This window comes from Scyliorhinus torazame, chromosome 1, assembly GCF_047496885.1.
Source record: "Scyliorhinus torazame isolate Kashiwa2021f chromosome 1, sScyTor2.1, whole genome shotgun sequence".
NCBI classification, from domain to species: Eukaryota; Metazoa; Chordata; class Chondrichthyes; order Carcharhiniformes; family Scyliorhinidae; genus Scyliorhinus; species Scyliorhinus torazame.
The window spans coordinates 34,764,845-34,787,145 of NC_092707.1; the positions used below are offsets into that span (position 1 = coordinate 34,764,845).

At 47.2% G+C, this 22,301-nt stretch overlaps 1 protein-coding gene across 1 annotated transcript in view; it reads right to left on the reverse strand.

Moving 5' to 3' along the window:
- LOC140397295 (probable E3 ubiquitin-protein ligase HECTD4) overlaps positions 1-22,301 on the reverse strand; it is a 561,188-nt gene that overhangs the window by 52,433 nt on the left and 486,454 nt on the right. Inside the window, 6 exon segments of the mRNA XM_072486148.1 lie at positions 679-802; positions 2,290-2,396; positions 6,319-6,470; positions 7,634-7,857; positions 13,216-13,423; positions 14,630-15,921. Of these exon segments, the coding sequence (XP_072342249.1) occupies positions 679-802; positions 2,290-2,396; positions 6,319-6,470; positions 7,634-7,857; positions 13,216-13,423; positions 14,630-15,921 (2,107 nt within the window).

The window sequence follows — 22,301 nt, forward strand, 5'->3', positions numbered from 1 at the left end:
TACAGTGGCTGATTCCGCGCTGGATTTCAGATCTTGCCGATTATCAGAGAAAAAAAATCAGAACCTTAATTTAATTAATAGGAGACAAATGAAGTTTACTCTTATTGAAGTTCAAAAAAATACATAATAGTGAAGGAATAATGCTTGAAAAAAATTAAATATTAAGATAAGTAAGGCAGACTCTGAGGCTGTGCTGGATTCAGGCCAAGCCAGGTTGGGTGGTGCTATAGAATGTTTACATAAGCATCTTCCTATTTGTTTATGTGTATGGCTGTCTTTAACAAAAGTGATGTCATCAAGAGTGTGGGTTTTCAGTATACCCAGGAGTAGCTTGTGTACAGTTGTGTTTAGTTGTTGCTGGAGTTTGGAGCCAAACTGTATTATTACTTCCCACATTTTTAGAAGTAAAGATGTTATAACTTTTACAACGCATTCAACTACCTTTCTTGTGGTCAAGTTACCCCAGGTGAGGTTAAGGGTCACCCAGACCACTTGGAATGTAGAAAGAGCGGGACGCGAAGCTGATAACCAGTCCACTGCGCCATTGCAACACCTAACAAACTGTCCCAGTTAGTTATTTTACTCATTTAACAATTAAAATTGATGTATGGCAGCTTATAAAAGCATCTGGCTTTCAGACAAGCCAGATTTGAGACACGATACCTGCACTCCACTAACCTTTCAAAGTGGAGGTCATATCCACAGGAAAGAATTGCTCGCCAAACGCTGCGGATGTCCTGCTTTGTCCGGTCTACAACAAATTTCTGGAAACCGTCCAATGTTAAATACTTCTCTTCTGGTACTATTGGAGATTGGAAGATTCATAGCATTAGTGAAGGAAACTTTCAATGTTCCATATGTTATGCCATCTCAAAGAGTCAAGCCAGCTGTAACATTACTCAAATAGCTTTTCCAATCGTATTAACAATTGTTACAGGATGACCTGTGTAATATAGGAAAGGAGATAGCATTAGTAATTCACATGAATGATTAAGTTTTGGAAAAATAGGGCAGCACGGTGGCACAGTGGTTAGCACTGTTGCCTACGGCGCTGAGGACACGGGTTCGAATCCCGGCCCTGGGTCACTGTCCGTGTGGAGTTTGCACATTCTCCTCGTGTCTGTGTGGGTTTCGCCCCCACAACCCAAAGATGTGCAGGTGGATTGGCCAAGCTAAATTGCCCATTAATTGGAAAAAATAATTGGGTACTCTTAAATTAAAAAAAAAAAAGTTTAGGAAAAATAGATACAACTGGCTTAAGTCCTGTTTCACCAGAATCTTAATTAACAGTTTGGGAATGACAGCATGAAGCCTCACCCTACTATTAAAGCATTTAAAAAAAAAAAAGGATTGTTCTGACTACTATTTACATATTGGCCATGTGCTGGTTTAGCACAGTGGGCTAACTAGCTGGCTTGTAACGCAGAACAAGGCCAGCGGTGCGGGTTCAATTCCCGCACCGGCCTCACCGAACAGGCGGCGGAATGTGGCAACTAGGGGCTTTTCACAGTAACTTCATTGAAGTCCATTTGTGACAATAAGCAATTATTATTGCAGGGGCTGTTTAGCACAGGGCTAAATCGCTGGCTTTGAAAGCAGACCAAGGCAGGCCAGCAGCACGGTTCAATTCCCGTACCAGCCTCCCCGAACAGGCGCCGGAATGTGGCGACTAGGGGCTTTTCACAGTAACTTCATTTGAAGCCTACTTGTGACAATAAGCGATTTTCATTTCATTTCATTCATAAAGGGTTAATTGGTGGTGATCACACCAAAAAGGTGCAAATTCCAGATCATTAATTAAATGGCAGAAGTTGCATGCTTGATAATAATAAAGTCTCAATTTAGAGTTATATTGTCAGAATAACTTCCGAGCAGTGGCTAGTGTTACTGATGAGTACTGATTAGCACGATCAAGATCAGCATCATCCAGAGTAAAGACAAAAATGGACATGTTTTATTATCTGTTGAGAACTGAATGCTTTTTGACAAAACCAATTTGTCCATTAACAAATTAGATGAATAAAATTATCGCTATAAGGACACTATTGCACGATATTCATGAATCACAAAGCAAGATTATTTATTGGTGAAAACAGTACATTTGGCTTTGTAAAGAGCAATTACATTGGCCAGTGTGTGGATACATTACCTTAAGGCCACAGAGAGCATTGCACTTTAATTAAGGTTACAATGGCAATGATTTGCTTGAAAATAACCAGTTCAATAGTTATTGCATTGGAAGCTCTTCAGTGAATATTACAATAAATCTAGAAAATGAAACAGGCCTACCTTCTTGTTTCTTTGCTGGTGACTTCTCTGTGTCCTTGTCATCAGGTTTGGTGCTCTTTTCAGGTGACTTTGCTTTCACAATTGGTTTCTTTTCACTCAGTGCAGTTCTGCTCCAAAAGAAGTTAAGCATGAAATGGATTTACTTTGTTGTATTTTAAATTATTTACCTGATCTCCAGAATATAACAGATGTCATCAACTTTGGATGGTTCAGATATTGTGCTATTAAGCCAGAAAGACCAGCAAAAAGCTTCAGTTATCATCTCTAGCAAGTGGAGGTGGCTGATCTGAAATCAGAACATGTATGGTGCTCCCAAGAGTGTAAAAAATAAATCTGTCGTGCACTGGCTATTATTCCTCAATTCTTCAATCTAACTGGTTAATGAGACGGCACGGTGGTTAGCACTGCTGCCTCACAGCGCCAGGGATTCAGGTTCAATTCCAACCGTGAGTCTGTGTGAAATTTGCACATTCTCCCCTTGTTTGTGCGCATTTCCTCCGGGTGCTCCCGGTTTCTCTCAGTCCAAAGATGTGCAGGTTAGTTGGATTGGCCATACTAAATTGCCCCTTGGTGTTCAAAGGGGGCAGCACTGTTTCTTCACTGTTGCGCCAGGGTCCCAGGTTCAATTCCCGGCTTGGATCACTGTCTGTGTGGACCCTGCACCTTCTCCCAGTGTCTGTGTGGGTTTCGTCCGGTTTCCTCCCACAAGTCCAGAAAGACGTGCTGTTAGGTGAATTGACATTCTGAATTCTCCCTCGGTGTACCCGAACAGGCGCCAGAATGTGGCTACTAGGGGCTTATCACAGTAACGTTATTGCAGTGTTAATGTAAGCCTACTTGTGACAATAAAGATTATAAACAAAAAGGTTAGGTGGACTCAAGTAGGGTGCTCTTTCGGAGGGTCAGTGCAGACTCAATGGGCCAAAAGGCCTCCTTCTGCACTGTAGGGATTTTATGATTCTATGAGATAGACTGTTGGTTGCTCTGCTTATTCTGGTTTCAAATGCTCCGTTTCCTTTGCTCTTATCGACCTGCACTTTTGAAAACTGTCCAATGTTAAATACGTCTCCTCTGGTACTGTTTAGCGATTGAATGGTTCATAGCAATAGTGAAGGGCACTTTCAATATCAAAGGTACACAGGAAGTGTAATATACTTTTCAGCCCTCAACTGTTCATAAAGAGCCCATATTAACCTTGAGTACTCTTTTCCTTCTAATGTAATTATTAAAACCTTTCATTCTAGATATCCTGCGCAAGTTCATCCTGTTCTATTTTGCTGATCTTGCTATTTTTGTTTGTTTCCTTTGCTGTTCTTCACATCTTTTTCAGTCCCCTTGATTTACACTATTATTTGAACTTTCATATGCTCTTTAGTTTTATGTCATCGCTCACCATTAGTTGACTATCTGTTTTATTTAGCAAAACACTTTCCCATTATTGGTCATATATTTTTTTGTTTCTTGAACACCTCCCATTGCTGATCTGTACTTTTAGTTATGACCAGTTTACTGTTGTCAGTTTGTCTCATGCTATTAAATATAACAGTATCAAAATCTAGAATCATATGGAATCATCATAGAATTTACAGTGCAGAAGGGGGCCATTCGGCCCATCGAGTCTGCACCGGCTCTTGGAAAGAGCACCCTACCTAAGGTCAACACCTCCACCCTATCCCCATAACCCAGTAACCCCACCCAACACTAAGGGCAATTTTGGACACTAAGGGCAATTTATAATGGCCAATCCACCTAACCTGCACATCTTTGGACTGTGGGAGGAAACCGGAGCACTCGGAGGAAACCCATGCACACACGGGGAGGATGTGCAGACTCCGCACAGACAGTGACCCAAGCTGGAATCGAACCTGGGATCCTGGAGCTGTGAAACAATTGTGCTATCCACAATGCTACCGTAATCTTATCTCGAACTCCATTTCAAACCTAATATTGAGGCTCATATGATCACTGTTAGATAAACGTTCCCTAACCAAGTTTGGTTTATCACTCAATGTCAAACCCACTGTGGGCTGTCCTCTTATTGGTATATTGTTCCAGAAAACCTACATGAATGCACTCTAGAAATTAATTACTTTTCTACTTGAGCTACTCTGTTTTTCTCAATCCATACGAAAATTAAAGCCTCCCCTTAAAACAACTTTGCCCTATAAACAAACTTCTCTAAAAATGTCAGAATTAAGACCATAAGACATAGGAGCAGAATTAGGCCATTCAGCTCATCGAGTATGCTCCGTCATTCAATCATGGCTGATATGTTTCTCATCCCCATTCTCCTCCCTTCTCCCCATAACCCCTGATCCCCTTATTAATCAAGAACCTATAAAATCTCTGTCTTAAAGACACCCAGCCTTCTGTGGCAATACGTTCCACAGAGTCATCACCCTCTGGTTGAATAAATTCCTCCCCATCTGTTTTATTGAATCGTCCCTTCAGTCTGAGGCTGTGCCCTTGGGTTCTAGTTTCTCCTACCAGTGGAAACAACCTCTCCATGTTCACTCTATCTAGACCTCTCAATATTCTGTAAGCTTCAATGAGATCCCTCCTCATCCTTCTAAACTCCATGTAGTACAGACCCAGAGTCTTCAACTGCTCATATGACAAGCTCTTCATTCCAGGGATCATTTTTGTGAACTTCCTCTGGACCCTCTCCAAGGTCAGCACATCCTTCCTTAGATACAGAGCAAAAATTACATTTAGTCACCTCATTTTTGATGTCAAAGTGGCCCAGTGACACCTTCCGTTACAGACTTACATCCTCTCTTTATACTCAATTCCACTCATTGAGTCTCCAGAGTTGATAACTTTCCTTTACCTTTATCTGCTGTTACCAATGTTGTAACATTATTAAAGAAATCATAGATTATGTTTAATCAACAGGGCTACCCTTCCCCCTCTTCCAATCTCCACATCCTTTCTTAAATATTTTAAGCTTACTGCAAAATAAATTCCTGTACTGAATCCAGAAGAGAATGACAGCAGACTTGGGGTATATTCTGAAGTCAATAAATTTGATAAAGTGAGAGTAGGAGAACAAACTGAACAGAAGATAATCACCATGTGATTAACACTCAAAATTAACAAAAAAAGCTCAAGCTTATCTATGAAACATTTCAATTTCTACAAGATTCTTAAGATGAACAATGGTCTGCAAGAGAAGCTCTCATTAAATGTTGAGGCATTCATCCAGAGTAAGTTCAGGGCCATAATGAACTGCCTCACGCAGTCAAGAAGAAAAATTCCGGAGATTTCCCTGACATTGTTCATATTATTCATTGCATTGTTTCTTCCCCAGACGCTAGCACTACTAACAACTTGGGAGGGAGGTGCATGAGACCTCAATGTCAAATGAGCAGAATAACCTCTTTGGGGGCTAACTGTTTATGTCCTCTTTTCATATAATTACATTTCCACCCAAATATATTGAGTGCATAACTACTTGTGCCCCAAGTACATGGCAGTATTGCACTATATTAGACCAGGGCTCCCTGGGCAGCACGGTGGTGCAGTGGGTTAGCCCTGCTGCCTCACAGCGCCGAGATCCCAGGTTCGATGCTGGCTCTGGGTCACTGTCCGTGTGGCGTTTGCACATTCTCCCCGTGTTTGCGTGGGTTTCGCCCCCACAACCCAAAAGATGTGTAGTCTAGATGGATTGGCCACGCTAAATTGCCCCTTAATTGGAAAAAAAAATGAATTGAGTACTCTAAATCTTTTTTAAAAAACTGGGCTCCCTGACAAAATCATAGGATGGCTGCATAGTTACTATGAACTGCAAACCAAAAGATGTAATTATTGTAACATTGAGGGCACCAATGAGTTAGATCACTAGCTTGCATAAATGCTGTGGCTGCTATATGTACATTGGTGCAAAATATCCACTAGATTGTACAATAAGTTGATTTATAACTTTGCACTATCAGAATACAAATTTCATTTCCCTCTCACCTTAAGTGATGTTTTGAGTTACCTAAAATCCTGATTGAAGAGGGGAGAACCCCAAAAAACACAACAAACCTGACGCTGTTCAGCACAGACCTGTCTTTGCCTGGAGGTTTGGCAATTGGTCTTTTTGTGCTAACTACTTTCCCAGGGTGTTGTTCCTTTCCTCCTTTACTGTACTTGCTCTTGTCAAATTTCGGTTTGGGTATGCCGTACTTTCGTAGTATCTTGCAATTTTAAACAAAAGGAAATGGCTTAATTACATATGGTACAAAGCAATGCATGCTTCATGCAATGGGTAGATTAGCATGACAGAAAAGATGACATTTTACAAACACATTGCTTGCACACGATACTACAACACATTTATCTGTATGAAAAAGGAATAAGCACAATAAAATTCCTCAAATAACTGATGAATCGGAGTTGACATAATCAACAAGCATTTCCAGTGTAGAACTTACTGCTTTACTTTAAAAAAAAAAAAAAAAAAAATTTAGGGTACCCAATTATTTCTAATTAAGGGGCAATTTAGCGTAGCCAATCCACCTAACCTGCACATCTTTGGGTTGTGGAGGTGAAACCCACGCAGACATGGGGAGAATGTGCAAACTCCACACGGACAGTGACCCAGGGCCGGGATTTGAACCCGGGTCCTCAGCGCCGCAGTCCCAGTGCTATCCACTGCACCACATGCCGCCCTTTACTGCTTTATTTTGAACGTCATACTTGATTTCAACAAGAATCTGCTATTGCCTCCACCAGCGACCAAGAAAATACTTACCACATAGGTTTAAGGTGAGGGGAGAGAGATACAAAGAGACCAAAGGGGAAATCTTTTCACTGCGAGGTTGGTGAGCATCTGGAACGAGCTGCCAGAGGCAGTGGTAGAGACGGGTATAATTTTTTCCTTTAAAGAACAGTTAAGACAGTTACATGGGAAGGGTGGGTGTAGAGGGATATGGGCCAAATGTGGGCAAGCGGAACTAGCTTAGTGATAGAAACTGGGCGGAATGGACAAGGTGGGCCGAAGGGCCTGTTTCCATGCTGTAAACATCGATGACACATGATCATGAGGCTGCAATCCCCTTCCTGCCGAAGTACCAACATACTGTACTCTAAGAATGGTCTTGTGTTGTCACTTAGCGAGAATAACAAGATCCAAATATTAATGAGATTAATGACTAGTTGTTTTGTTTTTGACAGTATTAGATGAAGATTGTTCAGAAAAAGATTTTTAAGCAACAAAGCCGAGATCGGGCATTACCCAATACATGGCAATAGGCAAACCTCATCATTGGCTATCAAAGTTACACTATACATAATGACTGATTTTGATCGACCAAATACAAACAAAACCAACCAAAACCTTGGTCTGAAGCATGCACACCTGTGTGAGTTGATCCTCCAGAACTTTCTTTGGTGGCCGAACATTGGTGAAAAATATTTGCAACAAGTTTCCTGGTGTCTGAGAGTTGATTTGCTCTTTACTGAGAAAGATGTCAGAGACTTTTATAGGTTTGGCTGGAGCCAGACTCAGCATCTGCTCAGAATGTATACAGCTTCGGAATATCTCTGCAAGAACATCTCGTGCTCCAGAAACCACCTTCTCAGCTGTGTGAAAAAGGAGCATAACAAACCTTTTTACACTGAGATTCTGAAGAGGTTTATTAATTGGTACACTTTAAAAAAAATATATATAACTCACCCTGAACATTAAAGAGAAATAAAATAACTTTATAGCACCTTTCACAATTTTGGAATGTTGCAAAGTGCTTTTCAGCTAATTAAGTACATTTGAAGCGTAGCCACTGTTGTAATGTAGGGATCTCGACGTACAACTGCTATACAGCAAACAGCAATGAAATAAACAACCAGGTAATCTGCTTGTGCTGTTGCTGAGGGATAAATGTAGACCAGGACATTACAAGAAGTAGGAGAGGTAGTCAGGGCGGGGGACCGCCGCCTGGGGGACTGGAGGGTGCGTGAGGCGCGGGCACGTGGCTGGCCTAGAAAAGGAGATGCGGGGGGGGGGGGGGGGGAAAGAGAGAGAGAGAGAGCGAGCGAGAGGGAGTAGCCCCCTTATCCGGCTGATAACTTGGAATGTGAGGGGCCTGGACAGGCCGGTCAAGAGGGCCCGGGTGTTCGCGCACTTAAAGGGACTGAAGGCAGATGTGGTTATGCTCCATCTGAAGGTGGCAGGTCAGGTTAGGCTGAGAAAGGGATGGGTAGGGCAGGCCTTTCATTCAGGGCTGGATGCGAAGAACAGAGGGGTTGCAATACTGGTGGGGAAGCGGGTGTCGTTCGAGGCACTGAATATTGCAGCGGATAATGGAGGTCGATATGTGATGGTGAGTGGTAGGTTGCAGGGGGTGCGGGTGGTACTGGTGAACGTATATGCCCCGAATTGGGATGATGTTGGGGGAGTGGATCCATGGAGGTTTGCCAGGCCGCAGGCCAGGGAATTTTCCTTTTTTTCATTTTGAGTAGGGCGCTAATCCCGAAAGTGGAGGGAACGGAATATTCGCCCATAGCCATCTCGGACCACGCTCTGCATTGGGTGATGCTGGATTTGGGGGAGGAAAGGGACCAGCGCCCGCTGTGGCGCCTCGATGTGGGACTGTTGGCGGATGAGGGGGTGTGCAGGCGGGTGCGGGGGTGTATTGAAAGATACTTGGAGGCCAACGACAACGGGGAGGTGCAGGTGGGGTAGCCTGGGAGGCGTTGAAGGCGGTGGTCAGGGGAGAGCTAATCTCCATTAGGGCCCACAGTGAGAAGAGAGAGGACGGAGAGGGAGAGGTTGGTGTGGGAGATTTTAAGGGTGGACAGGAGTTAAGCAGAGGCCCCCCGAGGAGGGGCTACTTGGGGAGCGACGGAACCTCCAAACGGAATTTGACCGGATGACCACGGGGAAAGCAGAGGCACAGTGGAGGAAAGCGCAAGGGGCGGCATACGAGTATGGGGAGAAGGCGAGTCGGATGCTGGCACATCAGCTTCGTAAGAGGGAGGCAGCAAGGGAGATTGGTGGAGTTAGGGATAGAGGGGGGATTACGGTGCGGAATGTGGTGAGAATAAACAAGGTATTTAGGGACTTCTATGGGGATCTGTACAGGTCTGAGCCCCCAGCGGGGGAGGAGGGGATGCGACGATTCCTAGATCAGCTGAGGTTTCAGAGGGTGGAGGAGGAGCAGGTGGCTAGTTTGGGGGCACCGATTGGGCTGGAGGAGCTGGTTAAAGGATTGGGGATCATACAGGCGGGGAAGGCCTCTCTGTCCATAAAGCGGTGGAACCTCACCACTACAGCCCTTGGCGGCTCGTTGGCTTTGGGTCTCCTTGCCAGGACCCGATGAACCCCACCCAGCTCCAGCGGCCTCGGGAAAGCTCCCGCGCCCATCAACGAATTGAGCATCGTGCTCATATATGCCCCGGCATCGGGCCTCTCCACTCCTTCAGGGAGACCCAGAATCCGAATATTCTTCCTCCTCGACCTATTCTCCAGGTCCTCAAATTTTTCCTGCCACCTCTTGTGCAGCGCCTCATGCGCCTCCACTGCCAGGCCCAAGATCTCGTCCTCGCTCTCCGAGGCTTTTTGCCGCACCTCCCGGATTGCTGCCCCTTGGGCCTTCTGGGTCTCCACAAGCTTCTCAATCGCCGCCTTCATTGGCGCCAGCATTTCTGTCTTCAGCTCCGCAAAGCAGCGTTTAAGGAACTCTTGCTGCTCCTGCGACCACGCTGCTTGGTCTCCACCCGCCGCCATCTTGCTTTTCCTCCCTCGCACCTTATGCTGCACCAGGATCACTTTTTTAACCGCTCCACTCCTGGTCCAATCCATACAGTGCCGGGGCAACCTTGCTGTTACCTTCCCACACTGGGAGCCGTCGAACAATTGCCATTGGGGCCCCTCTGAAGAGCCTAAAAGTCCGTTCCCGGCGGGAGCTGCCGAACGTGCGACCTACCTCGGCATAGCCGCGACCGGAAGTCCTCAAGAATGTTTTTTGAAAGATGAACAATTAATGGTGGCATTCTCAGGGTTAACAGGCAAACCCTAAAGAAATCCCATTTAGACCCCAAACTCAGGGTAAAACACGGTTCACAAAACTAATGCCCCTCATTACTTGAACTACATGCCTAAAAAGTGAAAAATTATATTCCATTGCCACTGTTTGTGTGTCTGAGAGCATATCACACATCACAACCACAGAGCCTGATTGCACTGCAATCACCAACAGTCTCCAGTAGAGGACAGGATGTGTATTTTAAAGCTACTCCATCATACATTCACCTGTTCCAACGAGAGAACAGTATGGATAGAGTTTTACAGATGGGGGGTGCTTCCTGCACTGACATCTAAAACGTTGGCAGGAAACACATCTCCTGCTAATGTCGGCTGCCTCACAGCTATTTAACCCTCCGAGCATTAATTGACTGGTGGCCACTGCTGGGATTGCAAGTAGTGTCCAGATATTAAGTCTCGCAGCTAGGATGGAGGTAAGCGTGGTGGTCTCATGGCTTAGACAAAAGGGGAGGCCCAGGGATTCTGATGGTAAGGCCAAATGAGGAGAGAATACTTTGGACGAGGAGGGGGGCAATGTGGAAAGGGGGGCAGTGAGAGGGGTTCCAATCCTGCTTGCCAAGCCTGAGCAGGTTGACCTGCAGGCTCCACCTGTCCCTGAACATCTCCCACTGGCTGAAAAATCGAAGCCCGGCAGGAAGTGACCCTCAAGTGGCCTTAACTTGGCCAGATAAGGGCCTCAACTGGGCAAGAGGCTAACTCTGCACAACTTAGGAAAGGTTAGGAGCAGGTGGGAGAGCAGTGGAAATGCTATTGAGATAATTTGACAGGTTCTTCTGCCTGCAAACACGCTGGCGAGGGACCATATAACTCTACCCTATAACCTCCAGTGCAGATTATTATTTTATTTATTGCAGACACACATTTGACTTGTATCTGCACTAAATGAAATAATAATAATCTTTATTCTTGTCACAAGTAGGCTTACATTAACACTGCAATGAAGTTACTGTGAATAATATGTTCACCTTTTAGTGTTTCAAAGTGCTTCATACAGAGAACTTTTGGAACTTAGTACTTTGCTATATGGACAAAACATAGTGAGTGGACTCTTTAATGGTAGGACCATCACCCAAATATTTGTTTATTCAAAAAAAATGTTTTTATTGAAGTTTAACATTTTATACACTACATTCAGCAGGGATATGTGTTGGTTGCAATATACAAGTCATTTCCCTCTATGTCGATCCATCCTCCTCCTCCCCCCCCACCCCCCCTTCCTGGATTGCTTGTTATACATTGGGCAGCTATCCTCTATTTACATGTGTGTGGCGTTTTTCCTTTCCCCCTTTTTATCGAATGGCTTCCCCCACCCTTCTCCTCTTTCTCCGCCCCCCACCAGTCCTATTTTCGGTATTTTGTTTCTTTTGCCCTTGTTCTAGGCCCCCTAATTTTCTGTACCGGCCGTTTTTCTCTCTCTGGCCTCCCTATCCCCTCCCTGTCTGTTCCCTGCAGTGTTGTTTGCTCCTGTACGCCCCATCCCCCTCCCCTTGCTCTATTGGCCTTGAACAAGTCCTGTAACAAGTTGATGAATGGCCTCCACGCTTTGTGGAAGCCATCCTCTGACTCTCAGATAGTGAATTTGATCTTCTTCAGGTGGAGAAATTCTGACAGGTCTGCCAGCTAGTCTGCAGCTGTGGGTGGGGCTGATCGCCAGCCGAGCAGGATTCTCTGGCGGGCGTTTGGAGAAGCAAAGGCAAGGGCGTCGGCCCTCTGCACCATGAATAGTTCTGGCTGGTCTGATACCCCGAAGACTGCCACTCTTGGGCACGGCTCCACCCTCACCCCCACAACTTTGGACATTGCCTCGAAGAAGGTTGTCCAAAACCCAAGTCTGGAGCATGCCCAGAACATGTGGGCCTGGTTGGCCGGGCCTCCCTGGCACCTTTCACATTTGTCCTCCACCTCCGGTACAAACCTGTTCATTCCGGTTCTTGTCAGGTGCGTTCTATGCACCATTTTCAGCTGCATGAGGTTTAGTCTTGCACGAGGTGGTGGAGTTGGCCCTGTCCAGTGCTTCGCTCCCGAGTTCCCACCCTAATTCCGTTCCTAGCTCTTCCTCCCGTTTTTCCCGTGTTTCGTCCAGTGGGGAGCATGTCCTTTCGAACAGTCATCCGTTAAGGTTTCCGCAGTTTGCCCTCCCCAGACTGTCTGCGCCAAATAATTCCTCAGACAATGTGTTTCTCGGTGTTCGTGGGTAAGCTGTCGTCTCCTTGCGGAGAAAGTTCTTGACCTGTAGATGTCGGAGTTTTTTTCTGTTAGGTAGCTCCAGTTCCTCTAGGGTTGCTGGTCTGACTTCAGTGTGAAAGGCTCTGACCGTCAGTGTCCTCCTCCCCCCCCAATCCTGTCTCCATCTCTTAAAGGTGGCTTCAAGCATGGCAGGTGCAAACCATTTTGGTCCACATGACACACATGCATGGATGTGGCCATGCTGGCTAGACCAGCATTTTTAGGTGTTGAATGACCTAATGTGCATTTCCAACATTCCTGTTTTATCTGGATTTAAAAAAATATTACAATCAAGGAAGTAATATATCTTGGCTTTCTTCAAGCCCACATTATAAATAATGGCTAATTCATGAATTACCAGTTTTCAACTTATCAATATTGTGTTATTGCTGGGAAACGTGGGATAGTGATGTGGAGTAAGTAATTACCGAATATTTTTTCCTTCCTCCCAGAGAGGAATGAAATAGGGGACAGTCTGTTTACCATTAAGGAGCTCCACTTCCACTGGCCTTGCAGCAGAACAATGTAGCCCAGATTGGGAACTACACACATGAAACATCAGAAATCCAATTTGTGTCAGTTTAGCACAGAAACATAGAAGATTTCTGATCAGGTTTGTTAAATGGGAAGCTTTAATTTATGAATCCCAGTAAACTGGCCCTTTTGCTCACCTTTTATTAGCTTATCAGTGAAATAGTCTTCCAATGCTGAACTGCCTTGGGTGTCAAACAAGCTCTGGTTTACGGAAGAGACGGTCAGAATCTCCTCCGTCGACATCTCCATTAATTCGTCTTCTCCATCCAGACTGGACAATCCAATCAAATCACTGCTGTTGAATAGACTTGCACGGATCTTTTCAATCTTTGCCCTAGCCCTCACCTACAAGTGAAAAGAAAATTTCAGACCCCAAAAAGATTTTTTTGAACTATATCCTTGGGAATTTGGGAAAATGGCTGGGGACTATGTCAAGATGCAATCCTGCCAACTAGGAGATGCTTGCCATCAGTGGGATGGGTTGCTGCTGAGTGGGGTGGGGGAGGAGGGCATCAAGCTGGAAGCTCCAAGCACCAAAGAGTGGGTGGGGGGGCAGAGTAAGTTGCCCTCACTGGTCAAATGGCTATCTGGAGAGGCCTATCTGCTATACCACTCTAATTTGATATTTTGTTTTACCTACTTCTCCACGGGAACCTCAGGCATCCGCTCCCACCATGACCTGCCTCAACAACACCCAACGCTACTGATGCGGATGTTGAGGTTTCAGAGATGTCAGGCCTCTGATCGGACCGGCAACATCCACATCCTGCCAAGACACTGAATTGGATGGTGAGCCTGAAGGTGGCCGAAGAGACCACCATTTTGTCCTGACATCAGGATTCCAAAGACTGACCGACTCCTTCCCAAATGTTCAGATCTGTGATTTCACACCAGAACTTGGACAGATTTGAAACATTAACTCTGTTTTTTTCTCCACAGAACTCAAGGGCTGTTGAGTATTCACAGTATTTCCTATTTTTATTTCAGAGTTTTAGCATCTCGAGCAATTGGAAATTTTTTATTTTCAGGTTTTGGTAAACCAATTATTTTGAATTGCAAAAAAAATTAATACATAACATCAGCTATTTGTCAGGTGTTTGTTTCTTTATTCTGTAATAATGTTAACCATTAATGATTAGCAATCCTAACAATGTTGCTGGCCCAAATAATTCCTTTTTCCAGATTCCGGCTCTGTAAACATAGACCAGGTTCATCTTCGGTTTTGCTACTTTCAAGATATGGATATGTAAAGCTACCTAATTCAATCCAATAAAGTAACAGAACAAATAATTACAAACTTGTTACTTTAGACGGTCTGGATGGCTGGATTTGAAACAGAGATTTAAAACTGAAATTATACCGACAACTGCTAACGGCAATTGTGATGCAAAAGAACTTGAATGTTTCACAACAAGGCCCAACAAGGGAATAACATGAATTCTAAAGCAGAATTGAGAGAATTAATACCAGGCTTTAAATTATAATCCCACATCCTCCTTCACACTTTTGAAAGCCATAGACCAAAGCCTGGTTGTCAAATTCTAGCCTTACCTCAACAATGGCGTAACCTTTGATGGGTCGCGTCACAAGTGGATTGTTGTCCAGTGATGTGACTGTGTACATGGATCCTACATCAGAGATAGAAGCAGAGTCTGCGCTGTCCATGGGTTCTCCGAGACTACCAAGACTACCCAAGCTCCCTGTGCTGCATAGGGATAGGTCCAGGCTCTCCTGACTAGATACAGTGTGAGGATCAATCATTCCTTGTGGTGCAGCAACCTCATGGCTTGCTTGAAACTGGTCCACTGAAAGGTCACTTGTTGTCCGAGAAACGCACTGAGAGCTGCAAATTGAGGTCTGGCTGGTAGAGGCAGAAGCGCTCATACTCAGAGCTGGTGTCACACTGCTGCCACTGCTTACATCCATACTGTCCATGCTGTTGACTGTTGTTGACTTAGCCAGTTCCAACTTGCTATCTGCTTTCACTTTTAGCCTCTTGGGGTCATCATCCTGTAGTGGGATGTAAATCTCATCTTTAAAGACTCCACCATGTGCACTGCACGCCCTGCGAATGGCACTTCGGACAACACATTCTTCAAGGTGTGTTGGTATTCCTGAAATCACCAGCAACCTGCTGTGGGAGGTGGAGCCGACTAAAGCCTGGCAAGCATCTGAGATGGCATCATTTGTCACCCCTAAACCCTGGGGGTCTTTGTTGGTCAGGTGACGTAGGATCATGAGTAATGTCAAGGCCCTATGGAACCACAGCATGTCCTCTGGTTTACTTCCCCCAATATTCAGTATTGATGTGTCGCTCTCACTGCCTCGTGAGGTGAGCCGTTTCCCTGTTGCTGATGTCTTCTCCCGTTTCATTTTGACTTTTTTCCGCTTGGAGAGTAAGCTTGGGCTCTGTGGTGTCTGACCTGGTGAAGAGGAAGATGAGGAAGAGGAATCGCTGAGGCTTGGTGCGCTTGTGGAAGTCATCACATTGACCACTGTGCTCATATTGATGGGCAGTGTTACCTCTGCAACTGCAAGGCAAATCTCCATCAAAGCATGGAAGTAGGTGGAGAAGCGACCCTGGTCAGTCACTCCAATTCCAATACCAGAGCTATTTCCAGTCATCCAGTTTTGTGTTTCTTCATCGTACAGTTTTCGGAGTTCAGCTTGTATCGCCATCAGAACAGCCAGGCATGTGTTTAACTGGATGGCAATGGATGAAGATAGGCCAGCAGGATTCTTCTTTTGTTCTAGCTGATGGACTTTGCGCAGTAGTTCAGCCAATAGGTGGAATATCATCTCCTTTATGCTGGGGGACAGGTCTGTTGTCCACAAGAGGTTTGCTATAAATTGGGGAGGAAATGTACAAAAAAGGCATTAAAGCACATTTCATTTAATAACATTTGCGCTTCGCATAGTACTTGTACATTGAACATGAAGGAGCGTATGAGTGTATGTGCGTGTAGGGGTCAGGAGGAAAGAGAGGAGAATATAATAATTCAGCAAGGGTTGATATGCCTGACCACTAATCCATGTGGTCAGTTGAAATATGTATGGCTGGATGGAGGGCAAGGAGATTAGGCTCAGCTTTGATCCTCCCATGATAGATTAGTTTGCTTCATTTGGATGTAAAGATGATCAAGGCTCCCAGAGAAAAGGAAAAACATACAAGGTTCAATATCTTCAGAGGGGAAGAAAATTTGGAAGTTGAATCTTAAATTGCAAAACATTTAGTTACACAAGTAGATATCACAACTCGTATCAGCACACCAATCAGATCTAGCAGTTCCTGTGCATTGCATGTCATTGTCAAGTTGCTATTCCTTCTGGATATCAAGATCAAATCTATTCATTGAGTTTGGACTCTGGACGTCATTAGGGAAATATATTGTTCAGAGCTACATTCCTTTATTTTTTGAAAATATTGTTTTTCAGCCTTTCATCTGACTGGAACTTCTGCAATTTGAACGGAGACAGAGCAAACTGCTTAAAAATGCAAGGCCAGGACTTCTGGTTGCGGCTATGCCTAGGTAGGTCGCACGTTCGGCAGCTCCCGCCGGGAACGGACTTTAGGGCTCTTCAGAGGGGCCCCAACGGCAATTGTTCGACGGCTTCTAGTGTGGGAAGGTGACAGCAAGGTCCCCCCAACATTATATGGATTGGACCAGGAGTGGAGCGGTTAAAAAAAGTGATCCTGGTGCAGCGAAAAGTGCGAGAGAGGAAAAGCAAGATGGCGGCGGGTGGAGACCAAGCAGCGTGGGCACAGTGGTCACAGAAGCAGGTGTTTCTTAAGAGAGAGCTAAGAAGAGCCAGGAGGAGACATGAGAAGTCTCTGGCAGGTAGGATCAAGGATAACCCTAAAGCTTTCTATAGATGTGTCAGGAATAAAAGAATGATTAGGGTAAGAGTAGGGCCAGTCAAGGACAGTAGCGTGAAGTTGTGCGTGGAGTCCGAGGAGATATGAGAGGTGCTAAATGAATATTTTTCGTCAATATTCACACAGGAAAAAGATAATGTTGTCGAGGAGAATACTGAGATTCAGGCTACTAGACGAGAAGGGCTTGAGGTTCATAAGGAGGAGGTGTTAGCAATTCTGTAAAGTGTGAAAATAGATAAGTCCCCTGGGCCGGATGGGATTTATCCTAGGATTCTCTGGGAAGCTAGGGAGGAGATTGCTGAGCCTTTGGCTTTGTCCTTTAAGTCATCTTTGTCTACAGGAATAGTGCCAGAAGACTGGAGGATAGCAAATGTTGTCCCCTTGTTCAAGAAGGGGAGCAGAGACAACCCCGGTAACTATAGACCAGTGAGCCTTACTTCTGTTGTGGACAAAGTCTTGGAAAGGTTTATAAAAGATAGGATGTATAATCATCTGGAAAGGACGGTTTTGTGAAGGGTAGGTCGTGCCTCACAAACCTTAGAGTTCTTTGAGAAGGTGACCAAACAAGTGGATGAGGGTAAAGCAGTTGATGTGGTGTATATGGATTTCAGTGAAGCGTTTGATAAGGTTTCCCACGGTGGGCTACTGCAGAAAATACGGAGGCATGGGATTCAGGGTGATTTAGCAGATTGGATAAGAAATTGGCTAGCTGGAAGAAGACAAAGGGTGGTGGTTGGTGGGAAATGTTCAGACTGGAGTCCAGTTACTAGTGGTGTACCACAAGGATCTGTTTTGGGGCCACTGATGTTTTTTATAAATGACCTGGAGGAGGGTGTAGAAGGATGGGTGAGTACATTTGCAGATGACACTAAAGTCGGTGGAGTTGTGGACAGTGCAGAAGGATGTGAGAAGTTACAGAGGGACATAGATAAGCTGCAGCGCTGGGCTGAGAGGTGGCAAATGGAGTTTAATGCAGAAAAGTGTGAGGTGATTCATTTTGGAAGGAATAACAGGAAGACAGAGTACTGGGCTAATGGTAAGATTCTTGGCAGTGTGGATGAGCAGAGAGATCTCGGTGTCCATATACATAGATCCCTGAAAGTTGCCACCCAGGTTGAGAGGGTCGTTAAGAAGGTGTATGGTGTGTTAGCTTTTATTGGCAGAGGGATTGAGTTTCGGAGCCATGAGGTCATGTTCCCAGCTGTACAAAACTCTGGTGCAGCCGCATTTGGAGTATTGCGTGCAATTCTGGTCGCCGCATTATAGGAAGGATGTGGAAGCATTGGAAAGGGTGCAGAGGAGATTTACCAGAATGTTGCCTGGTATGGAGGGAAGATCTTATGAGGAAAGGCTGAGGGACTTGAGGCTGTTTTCGTTAGAGAGAAGGTTAAGAGGTGACTTAATTGAGGCATACAAGATGATCAGAGGATTGGATAGGGTGGACAGTGAGAGCCTTTTTCCTCGGATGGTGATGTCTAGCACGAGGGGACATAGCTTTAAATTGAGAGGAGATAGATATAGGACAGATGTCAGAGGTAGGTTCTTTACTCACAGAGTAGTAAGGGCGTGGAATGCCCTGCCTGCAACAGTAGTGGACTCGCCAACACTAAGGGCATTCAAATGGTCATTGGATAGACATATGGATGATAAGGGAATAGTGTAGATGTGCTTTAGAGTGGTTTCACAGGTCGGCACAACATCGAGGGCCGAAGGGCCTGTACTGCGCTGTAATGTTCTATGTTCTAAACGCTGCTTTGAAGAGCTGAGGACAGAAATGCTGGCGCCAATGAAGGCAGCGATTGAGAAGCTTGAGGAGACCCAGAAGGCCCAAGGGGCGGCGATCCGAGAGGTGTGGTAAAAAGCCTCGGAGAACGAGGACGAGATTTTGGGCCTGGCGGTGAAGGTGGAGGCGCATGAGGCGCTGCACAAGAGGTGGGCGGAAAAATTTGAGGACCTGGAGAACAGGTCGAGGAGGAAGAATCTTCGGATTCTGGGTCTCCCTGAAGGAGTGGAGGGCCCGTTGCCTGGGCATATATGAGCACAATGCTCAATTCGCTGATGGGCACGGGAGCTTTCCCAAGACCTCTGGAGCTGGATGGGGCTCATCGGGTCCTGGCAAAGCCAACGAGCCGCCAAGGGCTGTAGTGGTGCGGTTCCACCGCTTTGTGGACAGAGAGTGTGTCCTGAGATGGGCCAAAGAAGAGCGGAGCAGCAGGTGGGAGAACACGGAGATCCGGATTTACCAGGACTGGAGTGCGGAGGTGGCTAAGAAGAGGGCTGGTTTCAACCGGGCTAAGGCGGTGCTCCATCGGAAGGGGGTGCAGTTCGGGATGCTGCAGCCAGTGCGATTGTGGGTCACGTTCCAAGATCGGCACCACTATTTTGAAACGCCTGATGAGGCTTGGAACTTTATACAGACTGAAAAGTTGGACTCAAATTGAGGGTTTGTCGTTTGGGGAGGAATGTTTAATGTGTTTGGGGAATGTTCTGTTTGTTTGAGTTCTGGGTGGGGATGGGTGAATGGATTTGATGTGGGGGCTGTGGGAGAGTGTGGGCGTCGGTGTTGGAGGGGCAGGGCCACACGGAGGAAGAGGGGGGGGTGGAGGCCCGGGGATGGGGAGTTGGGGTAAGGCTGCAAAAAGGAGCTGCTCCAGAGCGGGGGGGGGGGGGGGGGGGGGCTCAGGAAAGCGCGGGCTTTTCCCTGCGTTAGGCAAGGATGGGGGCGGGGTCGGGGGGGGGGTAGAGGGCGGTGCTGGACAGCGGTGCACACTGACTGCCAAGGGGTGGGGGGATTCGCACACTGGGGGGATCCGCACACTGGGGGGTCGATGGAAGGACGGGAGAGGCTGGGTTCAGCAGGAGTCAGCTAACTTACGGGAGTGTCATGGGGGGAGCAAAATGGCTCGATGAGGATCTAGCGGGGGGGTGGGTAGGGGGGCGACTGGGTTGCTGCTGCATTGGCCAAAGGGGAGCTGGAAGTAGGAGACGTAGTCGGGGTGGGAGTCCGCCACTTGGGGGACTGGAGGGTGCAGGAGGCGCGGGCACGTGGCTGGCCTAGAATAGGAGATGGCTAGTCGGCAGGGGGGAGGGGGCGAGTAGCCCCCTGATCCAGCTGATAACTTGGAATGTGAGGGGCCTGAACGGGCCGGTCAAGAGGGCCCGGGTGTTCGTGCACTTAAAGGGACTGAAGGCAGGCATGGTTATGCCCCAGGAGACACATCTGAAGGTGGCAGATCAGGTTAGGCTGAGAAAGGGATGGGTAGGGCAGGTCTTTCATTCAGGGCTGGATGCGAAGAACAGAGGGGTTGCAATAGTGGTGGGGAAGCGGGTGTCGTTCGAGGCACTGAATACTGTAGTGGATAATGGAGGTCGATATGTGATGGTGAGTGGTGGGTTGCAGGGGGTGCGGGTGTACTGGTGACCGTATATGCCCCGAATTGGGGAGAGAGAGAGAGAGAGAGAAGAGAAAGAGACTTCAACACGGTGCTGGACCCAGCACTGGGCCGGTCTAGGTCCAGGACGGGTAAGAGGCCGGCTGCGGCCAAGGTGCTCAGGGGGTTTATGGACCAGATGGGGGGAGTGGATCCATGGAGGTTTGCCAGGCCGCTGGCCAGGGAATTTTCCTTCTTTTCCCATGTCCATAGAGCCTACTCCCGGATAGATTTTTTCATTTTGAGTAGGGCGCGAATCCCTAAGGTGGAGGGAACGGAATATTCGGCTATAGCCATCTCGGACCACGCCCCGCATTGGGTGGAGCTGGAGTTGGGGGGAGGAGAGGGACCAGCGCCCGCTGTGGCGCCTGGATGTGGGACTGTTGGCGGATGAGGGGGTGTGCGGGCGGGTGCAGGGGTGTATTGAAAGATATTTGGAGGCCAACGACAACGGGGAGGTGCAGGTGGGGGTAGTCTGGGAGGCGTTGAAGGCGCTGCTCAGGGGGAGCTAATCTCCATTAGGGCCCACAGGGAGAAGAGAGGGAGGGAGAGGGAGAGGTTGGTGGGGGAGATTTTAAGGGTGGACAGGAGAGATGATTTTAAGGGTGGACAGGAGGCCCCCAAGGAGGGGCTAATTAGGGAGCGACGGAACCTCCAGACGGAATTCGACCTGTTGACCACAGGGAAAGCAGAGGGACAGTGGAGATAAGAGTAGGGGGCGACGTAGGAGTATGGGGAGAATGTGGTCGGATGCTGGCACATCAGCTTCGTAAGAGGGAGGCAGCGAGGGAGATTGGTGGAGTTAAGGATAGAGGGGGGAATACAGTGCGGAGTGCGGTGAGAATAAACGAGGTATTGAGGGACTTCTATGGGGGTCTGTACAGGTCTGAGCCCCCAGCGGGGGAGGAGGGGATGCGACGATTCCTAGATCAGCTGAGGTTCCCGAGGGTGGAGGAGGGGGAGGTGGCTGGTTTGGGGGCACCGATTGGGCTGGAGGAGCTGGTTAAAGGATTGGGGAGCATGCAGGCGGGGAAGGCCGCGGGCCGGATGGGTTCCCGGTTGAATTCTACAGTAAGTACGTGGACCTGCTGGGCCCGTTGTTAGTGAGGACTTTTAATAAGGCGAGGGAGGGGGGGACCTTGCCCCCGACAATGTCCAGGGCGCTGATTTCTTTGATCTTGAAGCGGGACAAGGATCCATTGCAATGTGGGTCGTATAGACCAATCTCGCTCCTCAATGTTGGTGCTAAGTTGCTGGCGAAGGTGCTGGCTACGAGAATTGAGGACTGTGTCCCGGGGATGATTCATGAGGACCAGACGGGATTTGTGAAGGGTAGGCAGCTAATGTGCGGAGGCTCCTCAATGTGATTATGATGCCCTCGGTGGAGGGGGAAGCGGAGGTAGTGGCAGCTATGGACGCAGAGAAGACCTTTGATCGGGTGGAGTGGGAGTATCTTAGGGAAGTGTTGCGGTGGTTTGGGTTCAGCAGTTGGGTCAGGCTGCTATATAGAGCCCCGGTGGCGAGTGTGACTCCGGACCGGTGGAGGTCGGAGTACTTTCGGCTGTACCGGGGGACGAGACAGGGGTGCCCCTTGTTGTTTGCACTGGCAATTGAGCCGCTGGCCATGGCACTGAGGGAGTCCAGGAAATGGGGGGGGAGAAGAGGAACACCGGGTGTCGTTGTATGCCGATGACCTGTTGTTGTATATTGCGGATCCAGTGGAGGGGATGGCGGAGGTCATGCGGATCCTTAGGGAGTTTGGGGACTTTTCGGGGTATAAACTCAACGTAGGGAAGAGTGAGCTCTTTGTGGTACACTCAGGGGACCACGGAAGGGGGATAGACGAGTTACCGCTGAAGAGGGCGGAAAGGAGCCTTCGGTACCTGGGGATCCAAGTAGCTAGGAGTTGGGGGGC